Source organism: Chlamydomonas reinhardtii, chromosome 2 (assembly GCF_000002595.2).
Source record: "Chlamydomonas reinhardtii strain CC-503 cw92 mt+ chromosome 2, whole genome shotgun sequence".
NCBI classification, from domain to species: domain Eukaryota; kingdom Viridiplantae; phylum Chlorophyta; class Chlorophyceae; order Chlamydomonadales; family Chlamydomonadaceae; genus Chlamydomonas; species Chlamydomonas reinhardtii.
The window spans coordinates 7,796,325-7,807,213 of NC_057005.1; the positions used below are offsets into that span (position 1 = coordinate 7,796,325).

The 10,889-nt window shown below is 68.6% G+C and overlaps 2 protein-coding genes across 2 annotated transcripts in view; one reads left to right on the top strand and one right to left on the bottom strand.

Moving 5' to 3' along the window:
• The window catches only part of CHLRE_02g142351v5 (uncharacterized protein), a 7,916-nt gene extending 3,898 nt beyond the window's left edge, over positions 1-4,018 (bottom strand). Inside the window, exons 1-10 of the mRNA XM_043060150.1 lie at positions 3,486-4,018; positions 3,187-3,233; positions 2,840-2,924; positions 2,505-2,624; positions 2,158-2,231; positions 1,487-1,943; positions 1,016-1,234; positions 661-813; positions 361-496; positions 26-149 (exon numbers count right to left, since the gene is read on the bottom strand). Of these exons, the coding sequence (XP_042927806.1) occupies positions 26-149; positions 361-496; positions 661-813; positions 1,016-1,234; positions 1,487-1,943; positions 2,158-2,231; positions 2,505-2,624; positions 2,840-2,924; positions 3,187-3,233; positions 3,486-3,833 (1,763 nt within the window). The 5' untranslated portion in view covers positions 3,834-4,018. The remainder of the gene's footprint in view (positions 1-25; positions 150-360; positions 497-660; positions 814-1,015; positions 1,235-1,486; positions 1,944-2,157; positions 2,232-2,504; positions 2,625-2,839; positions 2,925-3,186; positions 3,234-3,485) is intronic.
• A 100-nt stretch (positions 4,019-4,118) lies between these two features.
• The window catches only part of CHLRE_02g142352v5 (uncharacterized protein), an 8,401-nt gene continuing 1,630 nt past the window's right edge, over positions 4,119-10,889 (top strand). Inside the window, exons 1-14 of the mRNA XM_043060151.1 lie at positions 4,119-5,164; positions 5,445-5,528; positions 5,825-6,101; positions 6,437-6,537; positions 6,749-6,953; positions 7,236-7,546; positions 7,861-7,936; positions 8,166-8,266; positions 8,585-8,670; positions 8,991-9,115; positions 9,407-9,554; positions 10,013-10,079; positions 10,369-10,416; positions 10,800-10,883. Of these exons, the coding sequence (XP_042927807.1) occupies positions 4,316-5,164; positions 5,445-5,528; positions 5,825-6,101; positions 6,437-6,537; positions 6,749-6,953; positions 7,236-7,546; positions 7,861-7,936; positions 8,166-8,266; positions 8,585-8,670; positions 8,991-9,115; positions 9,407-9,554; positions 10,013-10,079; positions 10,369-10,416; positions 10,800-10,883 (2,562 nt within the window). The 5' untranslated portion in view covers positions 4,119-4,315. The remainder of the gene's footprint in view (positions 5,165-5,444; positions 5,529-5,824; positions 6,102-6,436; positions 6,538-6,748; positions 6,954-7,235; positions 7,547-7,860; positions 7,937-8,165; positions 8,267-8,584; positions 8,671-8,990; positions 9,116-9,406; positions 9,555-10,012; positions 10,080-10,368; positions 10,417-10,799; positions 10,884-10,889) is intronic.

A 10,889-nucleotide genomic window follows, 5' to 3' on the forward strand; every position in this document is an offset into this window, starting at 1 on the left:
GGACAGGTCCACAAAGTCCACGGGCACCTGGCTGAGGTCCAGCGGCTGTGTGGGCACGTACGCCGCCGCGTCCACCATCACCAGCCAGCGGTGGCTGTCGGTGGAGCGCGACTGCACCGCCCGCACCCACTCCAGAGGGTACTTGACACCTGCGGGCGGTGGGGGTGGGATGGGGCAGGGTGGGGCAGGTGAGCGGCAGGCAGGCGGGGCCGGGTTGGGCCAGGTCAGGTTGTCAACATGCCGTTCACGGCCAGGGCACCACCACCCCCACTGTGTCCTTGCGGGATTGGTTCAACGTTACCCCCACCCCCACCCCCACCAGCCCGTGTGTGCGCGCGGCCCGGCGGCGGCGGGGCTCACCCGCGAAGTTGTCCTCCGCGGGGAAGGCGAACAGGCTGTAGGTGAGCGGCGCGGGCAGGCGCGGCGCGGGCGGCACGTGGTCGCCGGAGGGGTCGCCGCGCAGCGCCCAGCGGTCCACAAACGTCTCGTTCACAGCCTGTGAAAGAAGGAAGGGGTCCGCATTGCGAGGGCGCGTCCTGAACAGGGGTCCAGGCCAAGCGGAGCCGAGCGAAGCCCTGCCTGCCGCAGCCGCAGGCGTAGCCCGCGCAGTGTGCTCCACCGCGGACCCTCCCGCCCTCTGCCCCCCCCCCTGCCTCTCACCTGGAAGGCTCCGCCGCCCTGCAGCGCGTACTCCCTCACGCCCAGCACCGAGTTGTGGTTCTCGCGCAGGTACCTGAACATGCTGCCCTGCGACCAGGGGAAGGTCTCGCCCACCAGCTTGAGGCCGTCCGTGGCGGACTTGGTGAACACCACCTGGGGGGGGGGGGAGGAGGGAGGAGGCGGGATGAGGGAGAAGGCGGGGAAGGGGTGGGGTGGGAGGTGTGCGTGCGATGCGGCGAACGAACAGACGAGCCTTTGCCGCCCCCCTCCCCGTACCTACGACTCCCCTTCCGCCCCCCTCTGCCCCCCGCCCCCACCTTCACCACCCGCCCACCCTCCCGCCCACCACCCGCACCTGGTACTCGGCGGGGCTGGCGTTGAAGAAGCGCAGCACCATGTCGCGCACCTCCTCCACCCGCTCGCTGGTGAAGGTGGAGGAGGGGTTGGCCGAGTGCGGGTTGCCGAACATGCACTGCTTGAGCTCCGCAAACACGTTGTCCAGCTGCGTCTGGCAGTACACCGAGCTGCCGGTGTAGTCCATGTAGTGCTCGTTGGGCTGCATGCGGCAGCCCACCTGAGGCAGGCAGGAGGTGAGGGCCAGGCAGCAGCGGAGGAGGTGCGTGTATGGAGGGGGTCCAAGTGCCTGCCGCCCTCGTCCGGCCCTACCCAGGCAGCAGCCCCAGCAGCCCAGGCCAAACCCACTCCGCCCCGCCCCGCCCCCCCCCTCCCACTCCGGTCCCCCTGCCTGCGCTTCGCTAACCCAGTTAGGTTGGCTTGGGTTCGCTTGGGCTGGTATCTACACCCCCCCCCCGACCCCTGCCCCCACCTCCTGCGGGTACAAGTCGTCAATGACGCCGCCGTAGCCGTACTCGGCCGAGTGCGCCGCCAGGAACGCACTCCGCGCGGCCTCGTACGCCGCCGCGTCCACACCCGGAGGCGCCCGGCACGACCCAGCCGCCCGCACCAGCCCAGCAGCCGCCTGGGCCGCCGCCGCGCCGGACCCCCGCCCCGCACTCGCCATGCTGCTGGCGTGCGCGCCATTGGCGCTGGTGCTGCTGCCAGTGCTGGTGCTGGTGCTGTGCGGCTCCGCCGCCACCGCCGCTGCCGCCGCCTTATCGTCCGCCGCCTTGTTGCCGCCGCCACCACCGCCGCCGGCCACCTTGAGCAGCCGCTCGAACAGGCCGCCGGTGCCGCTGTTGAGCGCCTCGATCTCGCGCCTCTTCTTCTCCGCCGCAGAGGCCGCCTCGCCCGCAGAGGGCAGCTTGCCCTTGGGCACCACGAACCTGGGATCATACGTGTCGTCAGCCTACTAAGGGAGTCGCCAGACCTCCTGTTGCTATACAGGACATTGTAGTTCTTGACTGCGCTGGTGGCTGTGCCCGTTACCCCCGCTGCAAGGGCGTCGCCTGCTGCCCCCAACCCCCCCCCCCCCACACACACACACACACACACATTCACACACACATTCGCCAGCCAACAGTCGAGCGCCGCACCCACCCGTTGGGGTCCACGCCAAAGGCCATGCCGGGGTTGCCCGCGATCACGTTGAGGTTGGTCTTCAGGAACTTGACCTGCGGTGGGGCGAGCGACCCCCCGGGCGGGACACACACGGCAGACGGGTTTCCAGGGCTGGCACGTCCCCAGGCGCAGGACATGCGCTGGAGGTCTGGGGCCGCGCGACCACAGGCCGGCACACACACACGCAGCAGCCGCATACAGCGCCAGCAGCACCGGGCCGCCTCGCGCCCGCCCTTGCAGCCCTCTGTCCCCCCCCCACCCCCACCCCCTTCCCCCTGCCTCCCCCCCTCCCTCCCTCCCTGCCCCTCCGCCTCCCCCCCTCCCACCTTGGAGAAGGGCACGTCCAGCAGCGCCAGCTGGCCTGCGCCGGGCTGGTACACGGCCATGCGCGGCAGGCCCGTGATGCCCTCGGACTTGGCGATGGACTTGAGCTCGTCCACACACACCTGGCGGACCGGGCGGAGGCGGGGAGGCGGGGAGGCGGGGAGGCGGGGAGGCGGGGGAGCGGACAAGTCAGGGGGGAGGCGCCGCAGGGTACAGGGGGGAGACGCGAGTGCTGCGGTGCGGGCACACCATTCCATGATACGGTCACGCCCCGAAGCGAGCACGGCGCCCGCCCACCCACGCGCCCACCCGCCCAGCCTACGCCCCTGCAACTTACCTTGACGAACTTGTACTTCTTCTGCAGCTCGGCGTCCTTCACCACGCGGCAAATCTCCGGGTACGACTTCTCGCAGCCGTGGCACCTGCGTGGCCGCGGTGTGGTGTTTTGCCATGCGTTACGGTCAGGTCGGCTGTCGTACAGCACCGTAGCATGCACCGCGATAGGGCAGCAAGCTGTGCATGTGTGGTGGTTCTGACGCGCAGGCCCCGGCCGCACCACAGTGCCTGGGGGCCCACCCACACGCGCCGGATGGACCACGTTGCGCCGCCCCCCCCCGCCGGCCACACGCCGTGCACGAGCACACGCCAGCCTCGGTTCCCCGCGGTCGCTAACCCGCTGCCCACCATGTTGCGAAGAAGTCTACCGCCACGAGCTTGCTGCCCGTGCTAACCTGCACCACAAACACAGCCGCACGGAGGGAGGGAATAAGTTTTGGCGGTACGGGAACTGGCAACTGAGCGGCGGGCTCTCTAACCCAGTTACGTGACGCAATACGTGGAAGCATACTGACAGCCTGGCGTGCTGCAAGTCGACCATCTCTCACTTGGCTTTTGTTTATCGCTGCTGCTGATATGGTATGATAGACGGATTTCGAGCGCGTCGAGTGACCAAACAGCCAGCGCAATGCGTAGGTTTCGCTCACCTCTCGCCGGAAGTCCTCTTCCGTATGCACTTCAACCCACACATCCTTCTCGCGGTTCCACCAGTGCTTGTCTACGGCACCAGTAGTCTTGACCGCTGACTCTGGTGCTGCGGCGAGCGGGGTCGCGCGTCGTTTCGTCGCCTGTCCGGATGGTGCCAGACTCCCAGCGAAGGAGCTGGCCCCCCCGCCTAGGCTGCAGGTGTCTCCAGAGCTGGAGCATGATGGCGCAGCTGCCGACTGCACAGGCGCTGCTGCAGCTAGGCGTGGCCCCGGAAACGCTAAAGTTGAGGGCCGCGAGACATGCGAGCCCCTTTGTGCCGGAACAGCGGTCTTAAATGCCAACCTCATCGCACCCGTCACGAATTGCTGCCCTAGGGGCGCGTTGGACGGCCCTAGAGGCAATAACGCGACAGCGACACCAACGAGGACGAGGAGTGTTGCAATAAGGCTAGCAGACTGTTGCTTGATGGCCTGCCGAGAGCGTGGTACGTGTATTACTTGTGGTTGAGTCATCTTTGGGATGAATGGGCTCCGCGAGACTTGCGCTTTAGCAATGAATTTCCGAGTGTTCCGCTCAAATTCCCCTCATGCACGCGGCTCAGGCCATCGCGCGCAGAGCCCGGCAAATCTTAACCCTAGCTAATTTAAGAGCGGTATCGTGCGCGTCGGGCGTGCTGACGGCGTCGTCGCGATTGGAGCCTGCGCAGAACCTCAACGCGGGGGGCGCCGCCAATTGCTTAAGCTACACCTCGCTTTCATCAACCCATATACAACTTGTGCCAAGCGTGATCGGGCTCCGCCACCTTGCCAGCACCTGCTCGCCCGCCAAGATGTCCCAAAAGCCGTTCACCGTGGGCGGCATAGGCGCGCAGCCCAGCCTGGATGATGTGGTGAAGATCGCGCAGGGGGGCCTGGTGGCGCTGGACGCCGCGGGCGCGGAGCGCATCAAGAAGGAGTCGCCCGCGCCCAAGTCCTTCCAGCCGGAGGCCTTCACCGCGGGGCCCGGCCCCGCCCCCGCTGATGCCGCGCTGCTGGACGCCGCCCAGACGCGCGCCGTGCTGGCCACGCGGCTGCTGACGGTCATGAACGGCCGCAGCGGCGTGCGGCTGCAGGTGGCGGACTTCCTCACGCAGCTGCTCAACAAGCCGGGGCTGCTGCCCGCACTGCCCGCGCTGCCCACCGACGCCGCCGTGCTGAGCCAGCTGGCGGACGCATGCCACGGCGCCGGCGCCGCACTGCAGCAGCAGCAGCCGGCCGGCAGTGGCGCCGCCGCCAGCCCGCACACCGCCGCCGAGCACCCGCACGCGGCGGCGGCGGCGGGCGGGCCGCTGGCGGAGGCGCTGGCGGCAGCGGGCGTGGCGGCGCCCAGCCTGAGCGCCGCGGAGCGCGCGGTCCTGAGCAGCGGCGCCTCGGCGGCGGCGGGCGTGGGCGCGCTGGCGGTGGCGGGCGGCAGGCGGCTGCTGAGCGCGGCCACTGCGGCGGCGGCGCTGTCGGTGGAGGCGCTGGGCGCTAGCACCAAGGCCTACGAGGCGGAGGTGGTGGAGGCGGCCGGCTACAAGGGCGCCATGGGGGTGGCGGACGAGCTGCAGGGGCTGCTGGAGGGCAGCAAGCGGGCCGACACCTTCAAGGACAAGAGCGGGGACCCGGGCGCGCTGGCGGCCTTCACCGCGGCGCCGCAGGTGTGGGAGTGCGGGGGGTTGCAAAGATTTGAACAGAGAAGTGTAGCAAAGTAGACAGCAGGGGGGTGCAAGGATGGACTGAAGACTGCGGACGAAGTCGTTCCCAGGGGAATCTGGGGGGCCGGAGAAATGGGGGTGAGGAACATGTATGGCTGGTGCGGGGCGTGTGGGAAGATGAGCCGGCCTCATTCTTGGCAAGCCATAGGGGGCTCACTACGGGACCGCTACCGCTGACTCCTAAGCGCCACCGCCCCCCTTGTCATCTCCTGCTGATGCGCAGCGGCTGGGCGCTCTGAGCGAGGCTCTGGCCGGCGCCTACACGGCGGTGCGCAGTGAGGTGCAGAGCGGAGCGCTGGCGCCCAAGGTGAGGGGCAGGGCCTGGCGGGGGCGGGGGCGGCGGGGGGGGGGGGGGGGCGAGAGCAGCGGGTGGCGGGAAGTGGGAAGTGGCAGGTGGTGGTGCTGGGGAAGAGAGGCGAGGAACAGGGAGCGGCCTGCTTCGATCCAAAGGGGCGGCTGGGCGTGGAAGGCTTGATGGGGGCCAGGGGCGGCAGGTGCGCGGGGCTTCCAAGTCTACGCATTGCGGGTTTGCGACCCCAACACGCACGGTGACCCAGGCCCAATCGCCTGCGCGCACTCATCCGTATGCAAACGCGCACGCAGGGCACCACGGTGCTGTCGGCGCCCTCGCCGCTGCTGCCCAGCTCGCTGGTGGAGCTGTCGCGCGCGCTGCTGGCCGCCGCCCGCGACGCCCTGGCCCGAGCCCGCGCAGTGGCGGCGCCGCCCGGGCAGGAGCCGGCGCCGCCCGGCAGCGGCCCCGCGGCCACCGCGGCGGCGGTGTCGGAGGCGGTGGCGGCGGCTGAGGGGCGGCTGGCGGCGGCGCAGCGGGCGGTGGTGGCGGTGGGCGGCGCCATGCTGGAGGACGTGACCGCGCTGCCGTGTGAGTGTGTGTATGTGTGTGTGTGGGGGGGGTGGGGCGGCCGCAGGGGTGGGGGCTGGGGAGGGGGGGTGTAGCCGTCCGTGCAAGGCGGGTGCGAATGAAGGATGGGGGAGTTGAGGTAAGGCAGATGCGTCATGTTTAGAGTGAAAGGGGGGCCTAGCAGGGCTGGCGCACTGGAGGCAAGGAGGGCGACTGGTGGTAAGAAGGGGCCAAAGACGGCCGTGCCTGCAGCATGATACCCACGGAATGGTAATAACGTTCCGCCTCCGCCTCAGCCTCGGCCGCAAATACCAACTCGCTTCCTCCTGCCCCCCTGGCCTCGCCACCCCGCGCAGCTGTGCAGGCGGCTCTGGCTGCCACCGGCGCGCTGCAGGCTGCCCTGGAGGCGGTGGCGCTGGAGGCGGTGGCGGCGGTGGTGGCACTGCGCGCGCTGGAGGTGGGGGCGCGCCGCCGGGCCCCGTGGGCGCCTGGGCTGGGGGCGTGTAGGAGCTGGGGTGGGGAGGGGGTCGGACATGGAGGCCGATACCCGCTGCAGGACGGCGCGACTGGGGGATTGGTTGCTAGGGCCAGGGCCAGGGCCGGGCGGGCTGGGCTGAACCCACCCTAGTATCCTCATGCCGGGTCTGCGCCCTCTCCTCCTCTCTCAGGGACCTCCCGCCCCGCCGGCCGCGGAGGCCGCCGCCGAGGCCGCTCCCGCCGCCGCCGCTCCCGCCGCCGCTGACGGCAAGGGCGGCAAGGGCGGCGACGCCAAGGGCAAGAAGGAGCGCAAGGGCGGCGCCGCGGGTGTGGTGCTGGGCAAGGGCACGGCGCTGGTGCGGGCCTACGTGGAGCGGGCGGCGGCGGGCATGGCGGGTGCGTGCAGGGGGCGGGCGGGGGCAGGGGCGGGCGGGCTGGCTGGCTGGCTGGCTGGCTGGGGCGGGGGCGGGCTGGCTGCGTGGGGTGGGGTGGCTAGATGGCCATTTTAGGATGGGAACAAGGGGCATATGCAATCGAAATGGTAGGAGTTGAGGCTGGGGACGGGTCAGCAGTACATCGCAGGTGGCCGAACATCCTGAGCGGCTTCTCCCCTCCTGCGCCTACCCGCTCTTTGCATGTGGCCCACACCCACTTTCTGAACCCTCCTCACATGCACAGGCGCCAAGGACGGTGTGCTGGTGGTGCCGCCGCTCACCCCGGCCTCCTCCTCTGACGCCGCCTCCTCCGCCTCCTCGCTGCCTGCGGCCTGGTGCGGCGCCTGCCAGGCGCTGCAGCCGCACGGCGCGGCGCTGGCCAAGTTCCTGGACGAGCTGCGGGCGGTGGTGGAGGCCAACCAGACGCGGCGCAAGCCCAAGGTGCCCAAGGGCGCGCGCGACTTCCTGCCGGAGCAGATGGCCATCCGGGAGCGGGCGTTCGCGGCCATCACGGGCGTGTTCAAGAGGCACGGAGCCGTGTCCATCGACACGCCGGTGAGGTGGAGGGAGGGACGGAGGACTCAAACTAAACCAAACCAAGCTAGTGGGGGAGGGGTGGTGGGTGTTGAGCAGGAGGGAGTCTTAAGGAGGGGCTGCGCGTGTTCCTCGGCGGCGGACGCCTTCCCCCTCTTGCCCGCCCGGCCTTTTCTCTCCTAGTGTCAGTCGTTTGCACCTGTCGCCGCTGCCTGTACTGCGCTACCTCACTTTGATTTGGTTTAGCTTGGGCTGGTATTGACCCCCCCCCCCTTGTTATTCATCACTTTGTTGTTCACATGAACGGCTTACCCCCCCCCCCCCGAAACAAACAGGTGTTTGAGCTGCGCGAGACGCTGATGGGCAAGTACGGCGAGGACTCCAAACTCATCTACGACCTGGCGGACCAGGGTGAGGGGGGGAGGGGGGGTGAGGGGTGGGGGAGTGCGCCATGTCGATCCGGCAGTGCAGCACCCAGCGCTGCGCTCGGCCCCAGCCCCCAGCTGCACCACCTTCCAGCACCTGTCCCCCCCCGACCTAACCGCTGTCCCCCGGTTGTCCTGGCCTTACCTTGACCACCCACCACCACCATCCCCTCAACCCCCTCACTCCCCTTCCTCGCCCTTACCCCACCCCCCAGGCGGCGAGATCCTGTCTCTGCGCTACGACCTCACGGTGCCCTTCGCGCGCTTCGTGGCGGTGCAGGGCATCACCAACATCAAGAGGTACCACATCGGCAAGGTGGGTGGGGGAGGGAGGGAGGCAGGCAGGGAGGGAGGCAGGGAGGGAGGCAGGGAGCTGGGGGGTGAGGGCGTTGGGGGTTGGTGGGGGCGGTTGTGGGGCTTTGGGGGTGTCATGTGATACGCCGCGTCAGGCGTCTACAAAAGAGGGCACGGGCAAACCGCCTCGGCGCTCGGTGGGCTGGCTCCGGGTCTTGGTCTCGGCGGCTTTTGGTGTGGACTGGACTGCCCTTGATCCCCTCACCACCACCCACCCAGCAACCCCCCACACCCAGCACCCCCACACCCACACCCCCCCTCCCTCCCCCCTTCCCTACAGGTGTACCGACGCGACCAGCCGCAGATGGCGCGCGGCCGCTTCCGCGAGTTCTTCCAGTGCGACTTCGACATCGCCGGCAGCTACAGGTGCGGCCGGGGTGGGGTGGGGGGGGGGGCGGGGGAGGGGGTATGTGTAATTACCAGCTCAAACTAAAGCAAAGCAAGCAAAGTAGCGGGGCACAGGCAGAGGCGAAAGATGCCGGGGTTTAGGGGCGGGCGGTGTTGAGGGGGCCAGTCGAGAAAGCAGTTGAGGCTGCGCGGGCGGTGCAAGGGTGGGGGGGCTGCATGGCCAGCCAGGTCCCACATGCCCCCATCCACCCACCCGCCTCCCCCCTATACTGCTGTTCCTGGCTACGCCTTCACTTCATAAGTGCTCATGAATGTTTAACCCCCTCCCTCCCCTGCAGCGCCATGGTCCCTGACGCCGAGGTGGTGGCTGTGCTTGTGGAGATCTTGTCGGAGCTGCGGCTGGGGCAGTTCGAGGTGAAGCTCAACCACCGCGGCCTGCTGGACGCCATGCTGGCCATCGCGGGTGAGGGCTGAGGGGAGGAGAGGGGAGGGCAGCAGCGCAGCTGGAGGGACAGGGAGGGAGGGGCGTTTGGGCCGTCGGTGCCGGGCGCGCGGGGGGAAGCTACTTGGAGCAGACTCTGCAACACCCTGATGGGTGATGCTCGCTTCTGCTGCAGCTCTTTTCCCTCCTCAGCCACCTTTCCTCGACATTGGCACACGCACAATTACTACACTGATACCCACGTCACAGATACTTACACACACACACACACACACACACACCCCTCCCACACAACACGCACCCGTCACACAGGTGTTCCGGCTCAGAAGTTCCGGCCCATCTGCTCCGCCATCGACAAGCTGGACAAGGAGCCGTGGGAGGTGGTGCGGGCGGAGATGGTGGGCGACAAGGGACTGCCGGAGGAGGTGGCGGACACCATTGGCCAGTTCGTGGTGCTCAGGTGCGAGGAGGGGATGGGGAGGGGAGGGGAGTGGAGGGGGGTGGAGGGGAGGGGAGGAGGAGGGGGAGGAGAGGGAGGGAAGAGAGGGAGGGAAGAGAGGGGAGGTGGAGCACAGCCTTTTGGAGCCTGATGTCGTAAAGGCCAGCAGGGACGTGGGCAGGTGGGTGGTAGGGGCCAGGTCGCGTGGTCTGACCCTGCGTTGCACCCCACCCCCCTAGTCCTTGGGCATGTGACCCCCCCCCCGCCATTAACTTTTTAACGCCGCTGCTCCTCTGCACCTCCTCCCCCACTACACTTCTCTGTACCAATCCTTGCGACCCCCGCTGTCCTCGCCCCCAAAATTGGCCTACCGTCTACCGCATTCTTAGCTTATCATGAATGTAACCACACACACACACACACACACACACACACACACACACACACACACACACATATACACACACACACGCCCCCAGGGGTGAGCCCATGGCGCTGCTGGCCAAGCTGTCGGCGCCTGACCACCCCCTGGCGCAGCACCCGCAGGTGGGTGTGTAGGGGGCAGGGGGGGGGGGCGTGTGTGTGTGTGTTTACATGCGAGTGCATGCCAGTACGTGTGCGTGTGCTGGAGAGCTTTGTGTGCCCGTGGGGGTGTGCTCAGCTGTGTTGCTTGTAGGGGGTTGAGGCGCGGGTGGCAAAGTCTTCCGTGCCCATGGACGACCCCCACCCCCACCACCCCCACCACTGCGACCGCCACCAACAACAACGCAACAAGCCAACCCCCTCTCTCCCCCCCTCCTCCCCCCCTCCCCCCCCTCCCATGAGCACCCCACAGGGCAAGGCGGCGCTGGACGACCTCAAGATCTTCTTCGAGATGCTGCAGGTGGGGTGGGGTGGGGTGGGGTGGGGTGGGGTGGGGTTTGGGGGCAGGGGGAGGGCTTGCTTTCATTACTCCCAGCAAGGTAGCCGAGACACGTGGGGGCGACCCTGGTGGGGATGGGCATTGCGTGCCCTGCGCCTGCACGCCATATGTCTCTTCGCCGCCCTCCTCCTTGCCGCTCTCCTGTCTCCTGTTTCCTGTCTGTTGCCGCTGCTGCTGCTGCTGTGCCGCACGGCCATCAGCGCTTCACAGCCGTCCTGCCTGACACCCCTGCCCTCCTCGCCCCTCACCTCCCTTCCTCCCCCCTCACCTCCTCACCTCCCCCTCAGCTCCTCACCTCCCTCACCTCCCCCTCACCTCCCCCTCACCTCCTACTCCCCCCTCAGGCCATGGGGCGGCTGGGCCCTGTGACTCTGGACCTGTCACTGGCTCGCGGCCTGGACTACTACACAGGCGTCATCTACGAGGCAGTGCTG